Source organism: Euprymna scolopes, chromosome 32 (assembly GCF_053919585.1).
Source record: "Euprymna scolopes isolate OS-2025 chromosome 32, ASM5391958v1, whole genome shotgun sequence".
NCBI lineage: Eukaryota > Metazoa > Mollusca > Cephalopoda > Sepiida > Sepiolidae > Euprymna > Euprymna scolopes.
The window spans coordinates 64778382-64793327 of NC_136513.1; the positions used below are offsets into that span (position 1 = coordinate 64778382).

The 14946-nt window shown below is 36.9% G+C and overlaps 1 protein-coding gene across 6 annotated transcripts in view; it reads left to right on the forward strand.

The window, feature by feature from the left end:
- Positions 1 to 14946, forward strand: part of LOC145256392 (echinoderm microtubule-associated protein-like 6) — a 902875-nt gene that overhangs the window by 654129 nt on the left and 233800 nt on the right. For all 6 annotated transcript variants that reach the window (XM_080115242.1, XM_080115245.1, XM_080115243.1 and 3 more), the window contains one exon: positions 14329 to 14413. In XM_080115242.1, coding sequence (XP_079971368.1) covers positions 14329 to 14413 — 85 coding nt within the window. The remainder of the gene's footprint in view (positions 1 to 14328; positions 14414 to 14946) is intronic.

A 14946-nucleotide genomic window follows, 5' to 3' on the forward strand; every position in this document is an offset into this window, starting at 1 on the left:
CCCCTTTGATATATTGGAAAAATCCTTTCGAATTCAATTTTGGTTTGACTTGAGAAAAGGAAATAAAAATAAATAAACAAATCAAAATAAACAAATAAATGAACAAATAAAAATAAACCAATAAGATAATTTTTTTTTTCTGGTTTTGGGGAATTTGTCTTTCTTCTCATTGGTGAAAAAGAATTATTAATATATTGGTATAATGTGTGCAAAAAGAAGCCATTTTTTTATACATATAAAAATAAACACTTTTCAAATATATATAAACATACAAATAGAATACTTTTCAAATACATATAAACATATGCACAAAAATTAACAAATATACATTTTTTTATTTTTTTTAACAAATGTTTGCCAAAAAAAAAAAAAGGTACAAAAAAGAGTTATTTGACAAATAGAAAGAAAAGGTTTTAACAAGTGAATTTTTTTTTAAAACAAAAACTGGAAACATTATGTGAGGTATTAGTTGGTTAATTTGGTTAGTAAGGAAGAAATGGTCGCAGTTAAACGTCGTGCCCGGAACAAGTTACAATTTTTTTTTGTGTGTGTGTGATTTTGACTGTTCATGTTTCTCTTTTTGGGTTTCTGAAATTTATTGAGATTTATTCATAATTAGATTCCAAAAAGTTCGGTTATAAAATGTCTTAATTTTATTCTTTTTATAGGTTTAGTGAAAATGTCGGCTATATTATTTTCAGACGTCATAAGTAAGAGTAATAGATTTTTTACTTATTTCATCCCTTATAAAATGATATCTGATATCAATATGCTTCGACCTTTGATGACTCATAGAATTATTTGCTAATAAGATACTGCTCTGATTGTCACAATGAATTACTATGGGTTTTTTTTTTTACTTAGATCTGGTTTTAAAATAGATTTTAGAAGGGTGTTCAGAAAAATTGCCTCCTGCGCAGAATGAGTAAGAGCCACATATTCTTCTTCACAAGTAGAAAGGGCAACAATTTGTTGCTTTTTAGTTTTCCAAGAGATCACAGGTCCAGTCTTTTACAGTCAAAAACAGTATCCCATTATACTTTTTCTATCCTCAGAGTTACCCCAATCTGAATCTGAAAATCCTTCTAAATTTAGAGGATATGTAGACTTTTTAAATATTAAAGATTGTTACTTGGATCCTTGTAGGTAATGAAGAGTTTGTTTTGCATGATTAAGGTCTTTAATTGTCGGTTTCGATAAGTTTTGAGATAGCTTTGTTACAGTGTAACATATATCAGGCGTAGTTTCAGTCATCAAGTAGATAAGGCTCCCTACCAGTTCTCTGCATATTCGATTATCTATGGATTTTGTTTCGGTCCCTATATTTTTTATTTATGTCCATCCCGCCGGGAGTTGAATGCGGCTTGCAATCTTGCATTCCGAACTTGAGCAGAAATTTTTCAGTGTATCATGATTGGTTCATAGTTATACTTTCATTTTCACAGATAAATTTTATACCGAGGAACCATGACAGTCGTCCAAGATCGGCCATTTTAAATTTTTTATTTAATTCATTTTAACATCTTTTAAAGTGTTGTCACAGTTTGAGGTGAGTAATATATCGTCAACCCCCAAAAAAAAACAAAATCAACAATTTATTACCTACATTTTTGGTATACATGCACATGTCTACGGTGTGACCTTGGGACGTGTGCCTTTACACGTCCTTGACCCCTGATCGCGGCCCAGTTATGATCTGCACCCTGGTCGGTACAGTTATAATATGTCGACTGGGCAACCAGGTCTGCCAACCGTTAGTACGTCGCGTCACCCAGTGAGTTCTTCGTTAAGGCGTTGGGGATTCTTCTCGGATGCTCGGTCCTCAAGGCCTGTCCTCCGTGGATCGTCTAGTTATCCTGGGTGTTCGTTGACGGATACGGTGTCACAAATGGCAAATAAAGAATGTACATATATAGGGATCAACGCACATCAGCAACAAAACTCCGGAGGTTGGTTAATATAATATCTATTTCGGAAATTCATAAAAGAAGTATTTACAGCATATACATAGAGTTGACAATTAATTCAAGCAAGCAGTTAGTTCTATAACTGAGCTTCTGTTGTTGAAATACCTGGTCGGTATCGCGGACTTTGCGTAATTCTCGTTGTAATCGACACGTTATAAGCATTGAGTTATCAGGCAACAAGCGAGGGAGAGAGAGAGAGAGAGGTGATTCTGCCGAGACTTATCTCTCTTCTTCTGTTCTTCTGTTCTCTCTTACTCTTTTCCTTCTGACTTAATCTCTGATTTTTCATTTCTTTTATAATACAATTATGGAATGATGACGACACCCATGTTCGTCATCGACCAATCAAATTGCTTGATTATAATTCGACGGGGCTTTTTCTCATTGGTTGATTATACTTCGACAGGGCCCTTTTTCATTGGTCCATTTCCAAAATTGGATTGACTCCTCCCTTAATTAACGCCCAACTTACACGTTGTATTAATTAACTCCTCCCTGCCTTACTAATGGAATTTCCCCATATCCAGGAAAATTATTTTTCCTTTGACTTAAAGCAAATCACGCGATTTTATTTGTTTTAAAATTATCTATTGATCTCACCTTTCGCTTTGATAATTCAAAGGGATTTTAGTTTATCTTTGAATTAAGTTCTGGTTGTCAGCCATTTTATTATATCAGACATTTTGTCCACGTCAAAAGACCAAGAATGCATTTGTCGCTTTGAACTTATCGGACAACACATTTTCCCATCCGAGCAAACATATTTCATAACTTTCGTTCGACCTGATTCACCAAATGACAATTCTCGATACGTTATTTTATTGTTTTGAAATTTCGGACAATTCATTTTTTTCATCTTCTTTGTTCTAAACATAATGCCGAGTCACTGCGTGTGTTTCTCTTAGATCAAAAACAACCCGACTTTTCAACTTGTCAAATTCACAGGTCAACTTTGGCTCATAGTTTTGCCAATTGCGGGTGTGAAATCCCCACCACTCCGGCTCCTGTACACTATGATTTCGGCCCTTGGAGATCAAACATATTTTATGCATTCTTTTTCGCTTTTGAAGTCTAGAACGTAATTTATCCTCTCGCTACAAAGGCACTCTTGCCGCCGCAATTTCAACAACAGACTTAGCTCAGAATTTATTCACAAATAAAAATTAATAATAATTTTTATTACTTCAACCCGATCATCGTCCGGGAACAAAAAATTACTTTTCCAAAATAAACGTCACATCAACCCTACAGGTCTGATGTGGCCTCTCTTTAGTGTTACAATGGGACATTGCTTGAATTCCTGTTCTATTAAATAATTATGGAGTGTTAAATTCCAATTGTGTGCACTTTGTTTTAGTCCATATAACGATTTATTTAATTTTCACACCCAATTTTTATTTTTCATTTTAAATCCCTCTGGAGGGTAAATGTATATTTCACAGTCAATCGGAGCATTTAAATAAGCATTTTTTACATCCATTTGATGTATTTTTAAATTGTATTGAGTGACAAGTTGTAATAAAATTCTAATTGTCGTTAAATTTGTCGTTGGTGAAAATGTTGCAAAATATTCCACTCCAGAAATTTGTGAAAAACCTTTTTCAACAAATCTTGCTTTAAAAGTTTCTCTGTCAGAAGCTGTGATTTTTTTGGAAAAAACCCAGCGTGAAGAAATTATATTTTTATCTGTTGGTTTTGCCACTATTTCGTATGTGTTATTTTCAGATAAAGCTTTCAATTCGGATACCATAGCTTGTTCCCATTCTTGGTGATTTTCTGAATTAATCATCTCTTTATAACTTTCCGGTGCGCTATTCAACGAGTAACAGTAATCCACGGTGTAATCTTGTATCTTTTCAATATGTAAGAAGTCTGGCCTTTTTCGCTCCCTTATTGGGTATCGGCGTGTCTGGTTAATATTTGCGTCAGAAGTTCTACTGTAATTGTCGTCGTTATTAATATTTTCATTGTAATCGATTAAGATACTAGGTAATATTTCATGTTTTTCATCCACTGGATCGCCATTTTTTAAATTTAATGTATCATTGAATTTTACACATCTAACCCTTTTTATGGCATTTTGGGTTGGAAAGTAGATTAAATATGCCGGACTATTTTTATCGTAACCTACGTAAGTACCTTTTTCGCTTTTAGTATTTAGTTTACTGGTGTTTTCTATAAATGCAAAACAATCAGAACCAAATAGATGCATTCTGTTCATTTTAGGTTTTACACCGTAAAACGCTTCATACAGCGTTTTTCCTAGTCTCTTATTGAACGATCTATTTTTGCTATATGCTGCTGCCATTAAAGCGTATGTCCATAAACTATGCGCTAATTTCGATTCGATAAGTAGGCATCTTGTCATCTCAAAAAGGGTTCGCCATGCCCTTTCAGCGGTGCCATTTTGGAAGAGGGAATACGGCGCAGATTTCTCATGTTTAATACGGTGGTTAATTGATAGAAGTTCAAAGTCTTTACTATAGTAAATTCAGTCTCATTGTCTGAGCGAATACATTTTACTGAACCGTACGGGGCAATATCAGCTAAATATTTCTTAGTAGCGAGGATAATGTCCGATTTGTTTTTTAGAAAATAAACTATAATTACACTGGAAAAATCATCAATAAAGTTCAAAACGTACCTTAGATTATTTCTCCCCATCGGTCTGATTGGATCTGCTAAGTCCAATGCACAAGTGAGAGAATTTTCGTAGCTTTTTTGTCTGGCGTTCGGCTTATATATTTTGTCATTTTCCCCTGTGCACACACATCACAATTTAGGTGATCGTCTGAAGGTATTATTTTTATGCCTTCGACTACATTTGGTAATTTTTTTAATATCAGCTATATTGCAGTGTCCTAGAATTTTATGCCAGGTTTCCAAGTCGTGACAGACAGTTTTTGAGGGAACCATACTTTTTAAATAATATAGTCGGCCATTTTCTTTAATGTCTAATACAGTTCCATTGGGGTATATCAATTTTGACTTTTTTGGGCCAAATTTTATATTCGCGCCTTGTTTAATTGCAGCCTGCACGGAAAATATGGCTTGCTTAAATGTAGGTATGAACAGAGCATTTTTTAGAATACAGTTACAGATTTCGCCTTTATTATTTTTCAGGGATATTTTAGCATCGCCTCTTTTCAAGACTATATCATTTATTTGACTACCGTCGGCAAGTTCGACAAAATGACTTTGTGGATTAAAGTTTGAATCAAAATTAATAAAATCAGATTCCTTGGTGATAACATGTGCTGTATCACCACAGGCTACAAGGAGATTTTTACCCTTTGTGGTATTGTCAAAGTTACATGTGAATAGAAATGTATGTTCTTCCTCAAAGTTCTCAACAGTTTTTATGGAGTCCATTTTAGAGCGTTTATTTTGATATTGGAAACTTTTGTGGTTGGGTCGTCCACAATTATAGCAGATAATTTTATTCTTTTTCTTGGGAAAATTACTTTTGGGGAATACGTTGTGGTGAGGTGCGTAATTTGGTGGTGTCTGCTTTCGAGAAGCATTTTTGAACTTCATAATATTGCTGGAGTTATTATTGTCCACGAGCATACGATTAGTCTCTTCGTAACTGCACAATGCCACTTTAAATTCACTGAAATTTATGGGTTTGTCTTTTAAGGCATTGGCGATTGTTTCTGCCCTTATAACATAGTCGGTAATAGTTTCGTCCTCATTACATTTCAGAGACATTAGTTCTGTATATAGTGATATAATTTTCGGTTTCCTTTTTGATAAATAATGTTCTCTTAATATGTTCAATGCTTTTCGTCCGTCATCCAATGCGTCTCTTATAATCAGAGACAGACTTTTATCGTCTAAGCATTGAATCAGTTCTGCAAAAACAGTCGCGTTCTTTTTGAGAAATTCGAAGTCGTTAGGATTCTCTGTTGGAGAGTGTATCACTTTGTGTAGTTTTTGAATCCTTAGATATCCCAGAAATTTTACCTGCCACAATTCGAATTTAGATTCCGATCCCTCAAAGAAAAGACGATGGCTGGGCACATAACCTGTTAAGTTTTGAGACATTATGTTGAACAAAGATGGCGGCGTAGTTCAGATCAGTAATTGCCAATAACCAAGATGGCGGCCAAGAATCAAATGTGGTCCGTGGTGTAGTTAACGGTGAACTGATTGAATCCAAAATTCGAAAATATTTATAATAATTTTGAAAGGTTTTCATTGGTTGTTTAGCACAGTCGGTGGTTATAAAAATGATTGGCGAATCCATTCGTCACATACCCCCATTAGCAGTCAAAAACATTTTACAGTGAGCTTCAATATTCTATAAAAGGAAGGGTGAACATAAATGGGGACCCTCCCCTCACAATTTTTCTCAATTGGTTGCCATGACGAATGATATACTTCCACAAGCTTTAATCCTGGAATGCCATCTTTTGCTTCATTTATCATCCGTCATAAGGCTTTTACTCTGGCCCTCTTTTTCCTTCCACATGAATGCTATCAGAAGCAGGGCCTCTCGGCAGTTTACTAGCTCTTCCACCCGTTTTCCTCCAACTCTTTAAATTTCCCCAGCTGCCTCAGACTTCTTCTTTGGCTGCCACTCAGATTCATCTATTTGGCAAACCTTTTCTCCGGGCAGGAATGGCCTTTTTCAGGTCCTCTCTATTCTGACCAATCTTTTTTCGTTATAGTGAGATTCGTCTTCTCGGAGATCTCTGCTTCTGGAACTTCTTCCTCAGACACATGTAAAGATGTACTAACCAGGGGAGGGGAAGTCTGCTCATCCATGGGGCTTGAAGATTGATTCTGAGCAGGGTTTTTGCTGTCTTTACTTTCTTTGCCTGTGCCATAGTTTTCTTTTGCTTCTTCTTCAGACTCCGAGTTTTCTTTTCTTTTCATCCCGCTTTCCTCCACTGTGGCAGCTTCTGCTGCTTTTACTTGTTTCTTGCTCTTTTGGACCACTTTGCTCCAGCTATTTGTTCCCTCCTTCTGGGTTTTCTCCCCTTTTTCTTCTTCCATCTTTTTCTTTGGTGGGGCTGCTGCTGGTAGTACTACGGGGGGGGGGGGGGTCCTTTTAGGACATGCATTTGCCATGTGCCCTGATACCATGCAGTTCCAATAGTGGGGTTGCCTTCCTCTAACAATGATCAACATCATCCATATCTCCTACTTAAGCTGTGCTGGAATTGCATTGAACCCGGCTTAGTTCATTTTCATAGTCAGCTTATAGTAACCTGTGCCAATATTTCTGAGTCCGCAAACCGGGTTCATAGCCTCCACCTCTCCATATTGAGAAAAGATATCTCCCAAGTGGTCCTCATCTATCCAACAAGCAACCCTTAATATGGTGATGGTCGTTCTTTGTTACTCCAGGTACTCCAGTTTAAACCTTAGCCCCTTCCAAATAATGTCCGCTCTGGAGACTTTTGCTGTCTCTTCTGCGGATGGGAGTAACAAATCCAACATCGCAAAGCTGCGTTGGACTATATAAGTCTCTGGAACATTTAATTCGATGATCATCGTCATCATTTTCTTCTTTGTCACTCCTGTCTTTTTTCTTCGGGTCAAATGTTATCAGCCTTTTTTTAGGGCTGTCTAACTTTCCTTTCAGCTTGATAACGTTTCCCTCAGTAAGATCCTTATATTTCTCTTCAAACAGTTGCTTATAATATTCTGGGGATTTCTTTGTTTTTGGCCCCCAGTTGTTCTGACTTTCTTCTGCCGAAGCGGCTGCCTGTCCCTGCTTCAACACTGGCCACTCCACCTTCTTCTCTGCTTTTAGGGAACCATTTTCTGCTTCCTCTCTTATAGCCACCAATTCCATTGATTGGGCTTTCCTCAGGGGTTGTTTAAGTTTTCTGGGGCTATTATGCACCGACTTTACTGTCATCAGCTTTTTCCCCGATTTTTTCACATCGTCAGTTGGTGTTGGAGCTACCCATGCCCCTCCTGGGGTGTCTCTGGCATATTTTGTCCATGCTGCTCTTTCTTCTTCTGCAGTGGTTGCCGTCACCATCTCCTTGGTTATCTCAAACGGACTTCTCCCAGCAAAAGCCCATGGATTCAGAAAGTCCTCAAGAGCTTCCTCCGACAACAGTTCGTCCTCCAGGGGTCTACTCGGCTTAACCACTTCTTCAAACGATGCAACTCTGGGGTGCCACTGGTCGGAACAGACTGAGAGCGAGTCAGTGGCCCCCAGTACTTGGCCCCATTTCATACACAAACGTTGAGGGCGAGGAAGTTGCCCGCGGTAATGAGGTATCACTGGGTGTGGTACCCTCTTTAGCAGAGAAGAGATCTCTCTGCGAGATCAAGGGAGAGTTAAGCTAAATTTTGTATATAAATCGACTCACGCAAAGAGCAAAGAGCATAAAACCGGTTGATGTCTAAAAGACTAAAACACATGCTATCTCAGTAGCAACCATGACGAACAGACCTCACTAAAGTGGTGACCCCTTTCTTCGATGAACACATTATCCGTGTACAAAAAGAAAAAACACAATTCGACCTAACATCGGTTTAAACATTCTACTGGGATTACAAAAGAGCACCTGTTTCAAAAAAAAAATAACAATTTTTTTTTTTGATTCGGATGAACAGATTATTCGTTGTAAGTCTTAATTTAAAATACATTGAATATTTTGCTTTAGTTTTGATAACATTTTTTCCTTCAATTAAAAAATTACTACAAAGTACTACAAACAAAAGAATTTTTGTCCTCTTGTGCTAGGCTGTTGAAACTTTATTACTTTATTCAAAGAAAGTTTCGAAGAACGTCTGAAAATTTCCTTTTATTTTTATACACTCACACATACACACACTAAAAAAGATGATTTTTCCTTGTAGCATTATTTATTAATTGTGACATTTTATATTTTGAAAAAAAACAAAAACGTTTTTTTTTGTGTGCAAATTTCTCTTGGAAATCTAGTCCATAAAATTTTCTTTTGTTCATTTGGTCCATTCGTTGTGTTTGTTTTTTGTTCACTGCAAAAACAAAATTGATATCTCTATTTGCAGAAGATGCAAAATTATGGTTTGCACAACTTTTTTGAAATTCATGATGTCCCTCCACATAACCAGCTATGCATTTTGTGTTGTGGCATGCCCGCACCATTAGCTAAAACAGATTGAGATATAATAACTAACCCACCTCCAGGAATGACATATGAAGACTTAAAAACAGAAATGCTAAAACGAAACACTTCAGAGGAGAGAAAATTCCGAGCACTAATGCAAGATGAACACTGAGTTCTTGACTTCATACGAGATGTAAAAAGTCGGGTTTTGCAAATATCGACAACACTCTTCAGGATTTTCAAACTTTCTCCGATGACTGATTCAACAAACCCGAACCCTCACAGATTTTCGTCAAGCACATAAAATCCACGGACATCAACAAAAACCACCATAGAAGTCACTAGTTTAAAACATTGAACAAAAGCTCGATGATTGGACGGTCGTTGATTCAACCAACACATAAGGAAAACGATGCACATCAACATGGGTACAAACTCGCCTGTACTCAGCACTGCAGACTCGCTGTGAAGCCTTTGTGTAACTGACATCAACCTCATCGCCTAGACCCTGCAGACTAAGAATGTGCGACTCACTTGCACTCACTCAGCATCGTCAACCTCATCGCTTAGACTCTGGAAACACAATTGTGCAGATCTATGTGCACTCGCTCATCGCTTTCAACAATGAACCATTTTCAATCCTTTACAGTCACTGATAAAAACAACTGAACAAGCAGACGTGACATTCAAATATCCTTGTAGATCATTTGTCTTTCCCATGGCGGCCTCATGTTGTCAACGACATTGGATAAAGTAATCGGGTGAGGATGCTCGGGATCGATGCAAGTGCTGATGCAGTTCGTGATAATCAAAGAGAGTGTGATCAGTCGTTTCTACGGCTGTTGTTCCACAACGGGGACAAGCAGGCGACTCCAAAAACCCGGAACTGCATTGTATGTTGTTGAGTGAAAGTACATTTTGGGCCAATTGCCAGGTCAGAGAGAACTCCGAATTGTTCAGATGACTCGAACTAGGTGCCCAACTCCACATGGAGCAGATCTCACTCTACTGCCAACCCAAACACACACATGGGGGGTTGTTGGCGCCCCCTCTCACTAGATCCCTGTAGAGATCCCTATGGGTAGCAGTCACAAGGTCACTGGACCTTGGTAGTTGTTTTAACGTGGCTTGGCACTCTTTTAGGAAGGCAGATTCTCCTTGCGGCCTGCAACAGCTCTCAACAGAAGGGTCGAGAATGAGGTCGGGAAGGCGGCAGTAACCGCGGGGTGCCACGGTTGATCATCTTGCATATAGTGGCTCAGGAAGGCCAGCCTCTCAGCGTTTCATTGACACTTAAAGTCAGGCATTCCCAAACCTCCCTCACACGGACATTGAATACAGACCTGTCTGCTCACCCTGTGTTTTCCTCTGTCTCAAAAGAGTGAGGACAAGAGTTTGACAAGAGCTTTTAGGTGTTGTGCAGGCAGGGGAAGTATGTCTAGTCGGTAAAGGATGAGAGGAAAGACTATGTGGCGCATGCCTCAGCTCTACCCTTTAAGGAAAGTTTCTTGGGAAGTCATGAGTGTACCGCAGCCTCCACCTTTGAATGTATCTCTGACCAATTTTTGTCAAGCTGGAGACCCATGCTGAGGATCCGAACCAGGCCATCCGTCCAGTTGAATGGCGTTGGGAGGTTTGCATTGCTGCTCCGGGCGCGCAACCGCAGTCCGACCGACTTTCTGAGGTTTATCTTGACTCCTGTAATTCTTTCGTACCAAGCAAGCGCCTCTGACACGATTTCGATGTCTTGAAAGCTCGACACAAAGACTGTGACTACATTTTGATCTTTGCAAGAATGCCATGGAGACACATTTGCTCCAAATTCAGTTTCGTTTTTTTATATAAAAAAGCCAAACAAACACACAGAGACCAGGAAATACTGCGAAAATAGTGTGTAAAAGTCGCTCAAATAAAAGATAGACGCGGCCTCCTTTCATAAATGGGAGATATTATAATCTAGGTAGTATATAAAAAGTTCTAAGAAAAAGTGACCTCCTTCACGAGCGCCCCCCCCCTCCAAAAGCCTTTGCCGGACATACAAAAAAGATGCACACACTAATACTCATTTTCGCTTTTATATTATTTTATATCTTATAATAACATCTCCTGGGAGCCTTCATCTATATATATAAAAGCGAAAATGTATGTATGTTTGTATGTGTGTTCGCTTTTTCTGTATGTCTACAAAAGGCTTTTTTCAGAGAGGCGGTCAGTCGGTTCACAACTTTTAAAAACTTTTTATATCACATGTAAATCGTAATATCTCACAGTTAACAACGGAGCTGGCCTGTCAATTTAATTTGCTCGACTTCGGGAAGATAAATATTCAACATTTGTCGCTCGCCGCATGTGCGTTAGTCTTTTTTCTATAACATCTTGGGAAAATAAAAATAAAAAGAAAAGCATTCCCGCAGTAAATGAAATACTATCCCGCAGTCAAACTTGATCTCAGTAAGTCATTGAAACGTGCACCTGCCAAATCCAAGTAATTAAATAAATTCAAACGTGTTTCCGTTAGCATCTCATGGTGGCCCAATAGTTTAAACCGTCGCACTCTTTTTTTTTCACACTTTAATTTCCAACTTTGCCTCAACGGTTCAGGTTCGATCCTCATACTTACCTACCAAAACAATTTTTTTTTATTTTACTCCTCCCCCACAGAGTTTTCACACACACCTCCAAACACCCGGGCAACGCCGGATACCCATCGCTAGTCTATATATATAAAAGCGAAAATGTATGTTCGCTTTTTGTGTATGTCCAAGAAAGGCTTTTTTTCCGAGAAGCGGTCAGGCGGCTCATAACTTCTTAAAACTTTTTATATCACATATAAATCATAATATCTACGAGTTAACAACGGAGGTCGCCTGTCTATTTAATTTGCTCGACTTTGAAAAAATAAATATTCAACATTTTTCGCCGCATGGTGATATAATAAAAGCGGCACTAATTCTGGCCGTATTTTTCCGGTCACAATCGCCGGAAATGTCCGAAAGCCATCAGCTTTGATCAATGTGGAAATATTTTCATTATATCAGACAATTGCTATTCAATTTGGACAATCCCCTTTTTATGGGGAGCTGGTTCCCCCCCCCCAACATCTTGGGAAAATAAAAATAAAAAAAGCGATCCCACAGTAAATAAAATACTACCCTGCAGTCTAAGTTGACCTCATTAAGTCATTAAAACGGGCACCTGCCAATTCTAAGTAATTAAATAAATTCAAACGTGTTTCTGTTAGTATTTCGCGGTGGCCCAGTGGTTAATGTCACACATTTTTTTTTTTTCACACTTTAATTTCCAACTTTGCCTCAAGGGTTCGGGTTTGATCCTCATACTTACCTACCAAAACTTTTTTTTTATTTTAACCCCGGGTGTTTTGATTTACCCAAAACCACACACACCTCCAAACACTCGAGCAACGCCGGGTACCCCCCACTAGTTTTACAATAAAACTAGCCTGGATACCCAGCGTTGCCCGGGTGTTTGGATGTTGAGCAAAAATAAAGTGGTAGCAGGCAGGCTCGAACCCATACAGCAAAGGAGGTTCTCCCCCTTCACTGTACGGGTTCGAGCAAAAAAAAATGTGACTTCTTTGCTGTTGCGTCCATTGCCAAATTGGAAGTGGCCAATTAAGGCTAGTCAATCAAAAAGAGGGGATGAATTTCGAAAATATACGCAAAAAAGCGACCCCTCCCTGAAGAAAAGTGTCCAGTTGAAGGTGAAAGAATTAATGTTTTTGGCCAATTTTTTTTTATATTTGTCGTCCGAAGGGTCGATCTTCAGAATGATACCGATCCAATAAAAATCCGTCGCCTCTGTCGAAAGTTTTAACCAGACATACAAACATACATACATACATTTAAACAGAATGTGAGATCTATATTATAGATGAAGAAATTCTCATTTCATTCTACTTGGAAAAAAAAAATAAAAAAAAAAAGATTTTGAATTAAAAAATCGGAAAAACAAAAACAAAAAAAAACAGCGAACGTGATGAAAAAGAAAGCGAATGAAAAAATGGCATAAGTTACTCTGTTTCAATATACATAAACTTTAAAAATCGAAAAGAAAATATATTTGACATTTCGGTTCGAACATGCAATCTTAAAATAACAACACTGCTACTATAGCGACTGGTCTATGACCGTGTGAGCGAAGTTAGATCGCTTTTTTAATATTTAAACTAATTCAAGAAAGAATGTTTTTTGCGTATGCGTGTATGATTAAATTATCATGAAGGGGTGATTTTTTTCTGCCCCTCCCTGTAGAAAAGTGCACATTGAGGGTGAAGGAATTAATGTTTTTAGCCAATTTTTCAATATTTGTCGTCCAAAGGGTCGAGCTTCAAAATGATACCGATCTCGTGAAAATCCGTTGCCTTTGTTGAAAGTATATATAGATTACCCAGGAGTTTTGTTTTAGAATAACATTGCCTAGGAGCCTTTAATTTATAATGACATTCAATTTCGTTTTTACTTTTGTTTTTTGCTTCCTTCACTGTTTTATTTTTAAATAGGATCTTTTAAATTAAATTTAATTATTGTATCGTTTGGCATGAAGTTATTAATTGAACCAATCTTTTATAAACTAATTTTAAGGTAATAAATGTTTTGCTGTAAATACTTTCAATCTTTTAATACATTTGATATTTGCTAAAAATGTTTAGATATGTTTGAATTACCATTCACCAGATTCCAAATTCTTGTTAATTTTTGTTAAATCCAAGTAATTCATTCTTTTCTGTCAAATTTTCAAAAATTAAAATAGCTAACATTATTTTTTTCTCCAGAAACCTTATTGGTAAATTTAGTTTTTATGTTTTACTTATAGTAAAATATGTTTAATTTTTAATTTTTAATTTTAAAATTTCCTGATTTCAGATTAATTAAAAATAGTTATGTAGATCTGATAAATGGACATATGAATGGACACACTCATAATTTTCTCATATTTTTATTAATTTATTTATTCTTAGCAAATTTATTTATTCTTAGTAAATTTATTTATTCTCAGTAAATTTATTTATTCTCAGCAAATTTATTTATTCTTAGTAAATTTATTTATTCTTAGTAAATTTATTTATTCTCAGCAAATTTATTTATTCTCAGTAAATTTTTTTATTCTTAGTAAATTTATTTATTCTTAGTAAATTTATTTATTCTTAGCAAATTTATTTATTCTCAGCAAACCTTTATGTGCAAATGATAAAAAAAAACTGAACAAATTTGTTCAGTTTTTTCTGAATGCCAATCTTAGAATTGAGCGAATATCCAATTCTGCATGCAATTTATTTTCAGCTTTACCGTGAGTCGGAACATGAATCCTCCCTCTAAAGTGCAGCAAAATGAGATTCTAAGCAAGAAAAAACAAATCGGAATATCTGTGAGTTATACATCCAATCATTTTGTAAAATTTCCCTTTTAAATCATTTGGTTTAGATGCATCTCCAAATGTCGGTTGCTGCGTTTCAGTTTGAAATATCATTTCCACAGCTGTGAGTCTCATCATATCTGCACGCTCTTATTTCACATGCATCCAAGCATCTTTATAGAATCGCCATCCATCAGTTGTTTTTCATTCCTAAGTTCAAAATAGCATTTCCACAGATTGTCTTTAGTAATAGCATTTCCACAGATTGTCTTTAGTAATAGCATTATGCAATTTCATAACGGGGGCAATTTTGACATCTTACCAAGGTTCAGTGCTAAGCTTGATCCCAAAAGTTAATTTTTTTCTAGGCAACTTCAACGACTTGTAAGTAAAGACAAAAAGAAAAATATTTCACACTTACATACAGCATATCACTGAACTATATAGATGCAGTAGTTGTGATATTTTGTAATAGCATATCATAATGAACTGACAGTATTTACGAGGGGCGTGCAATAAGTAATGTCCCTGGCCCACTTTCCATA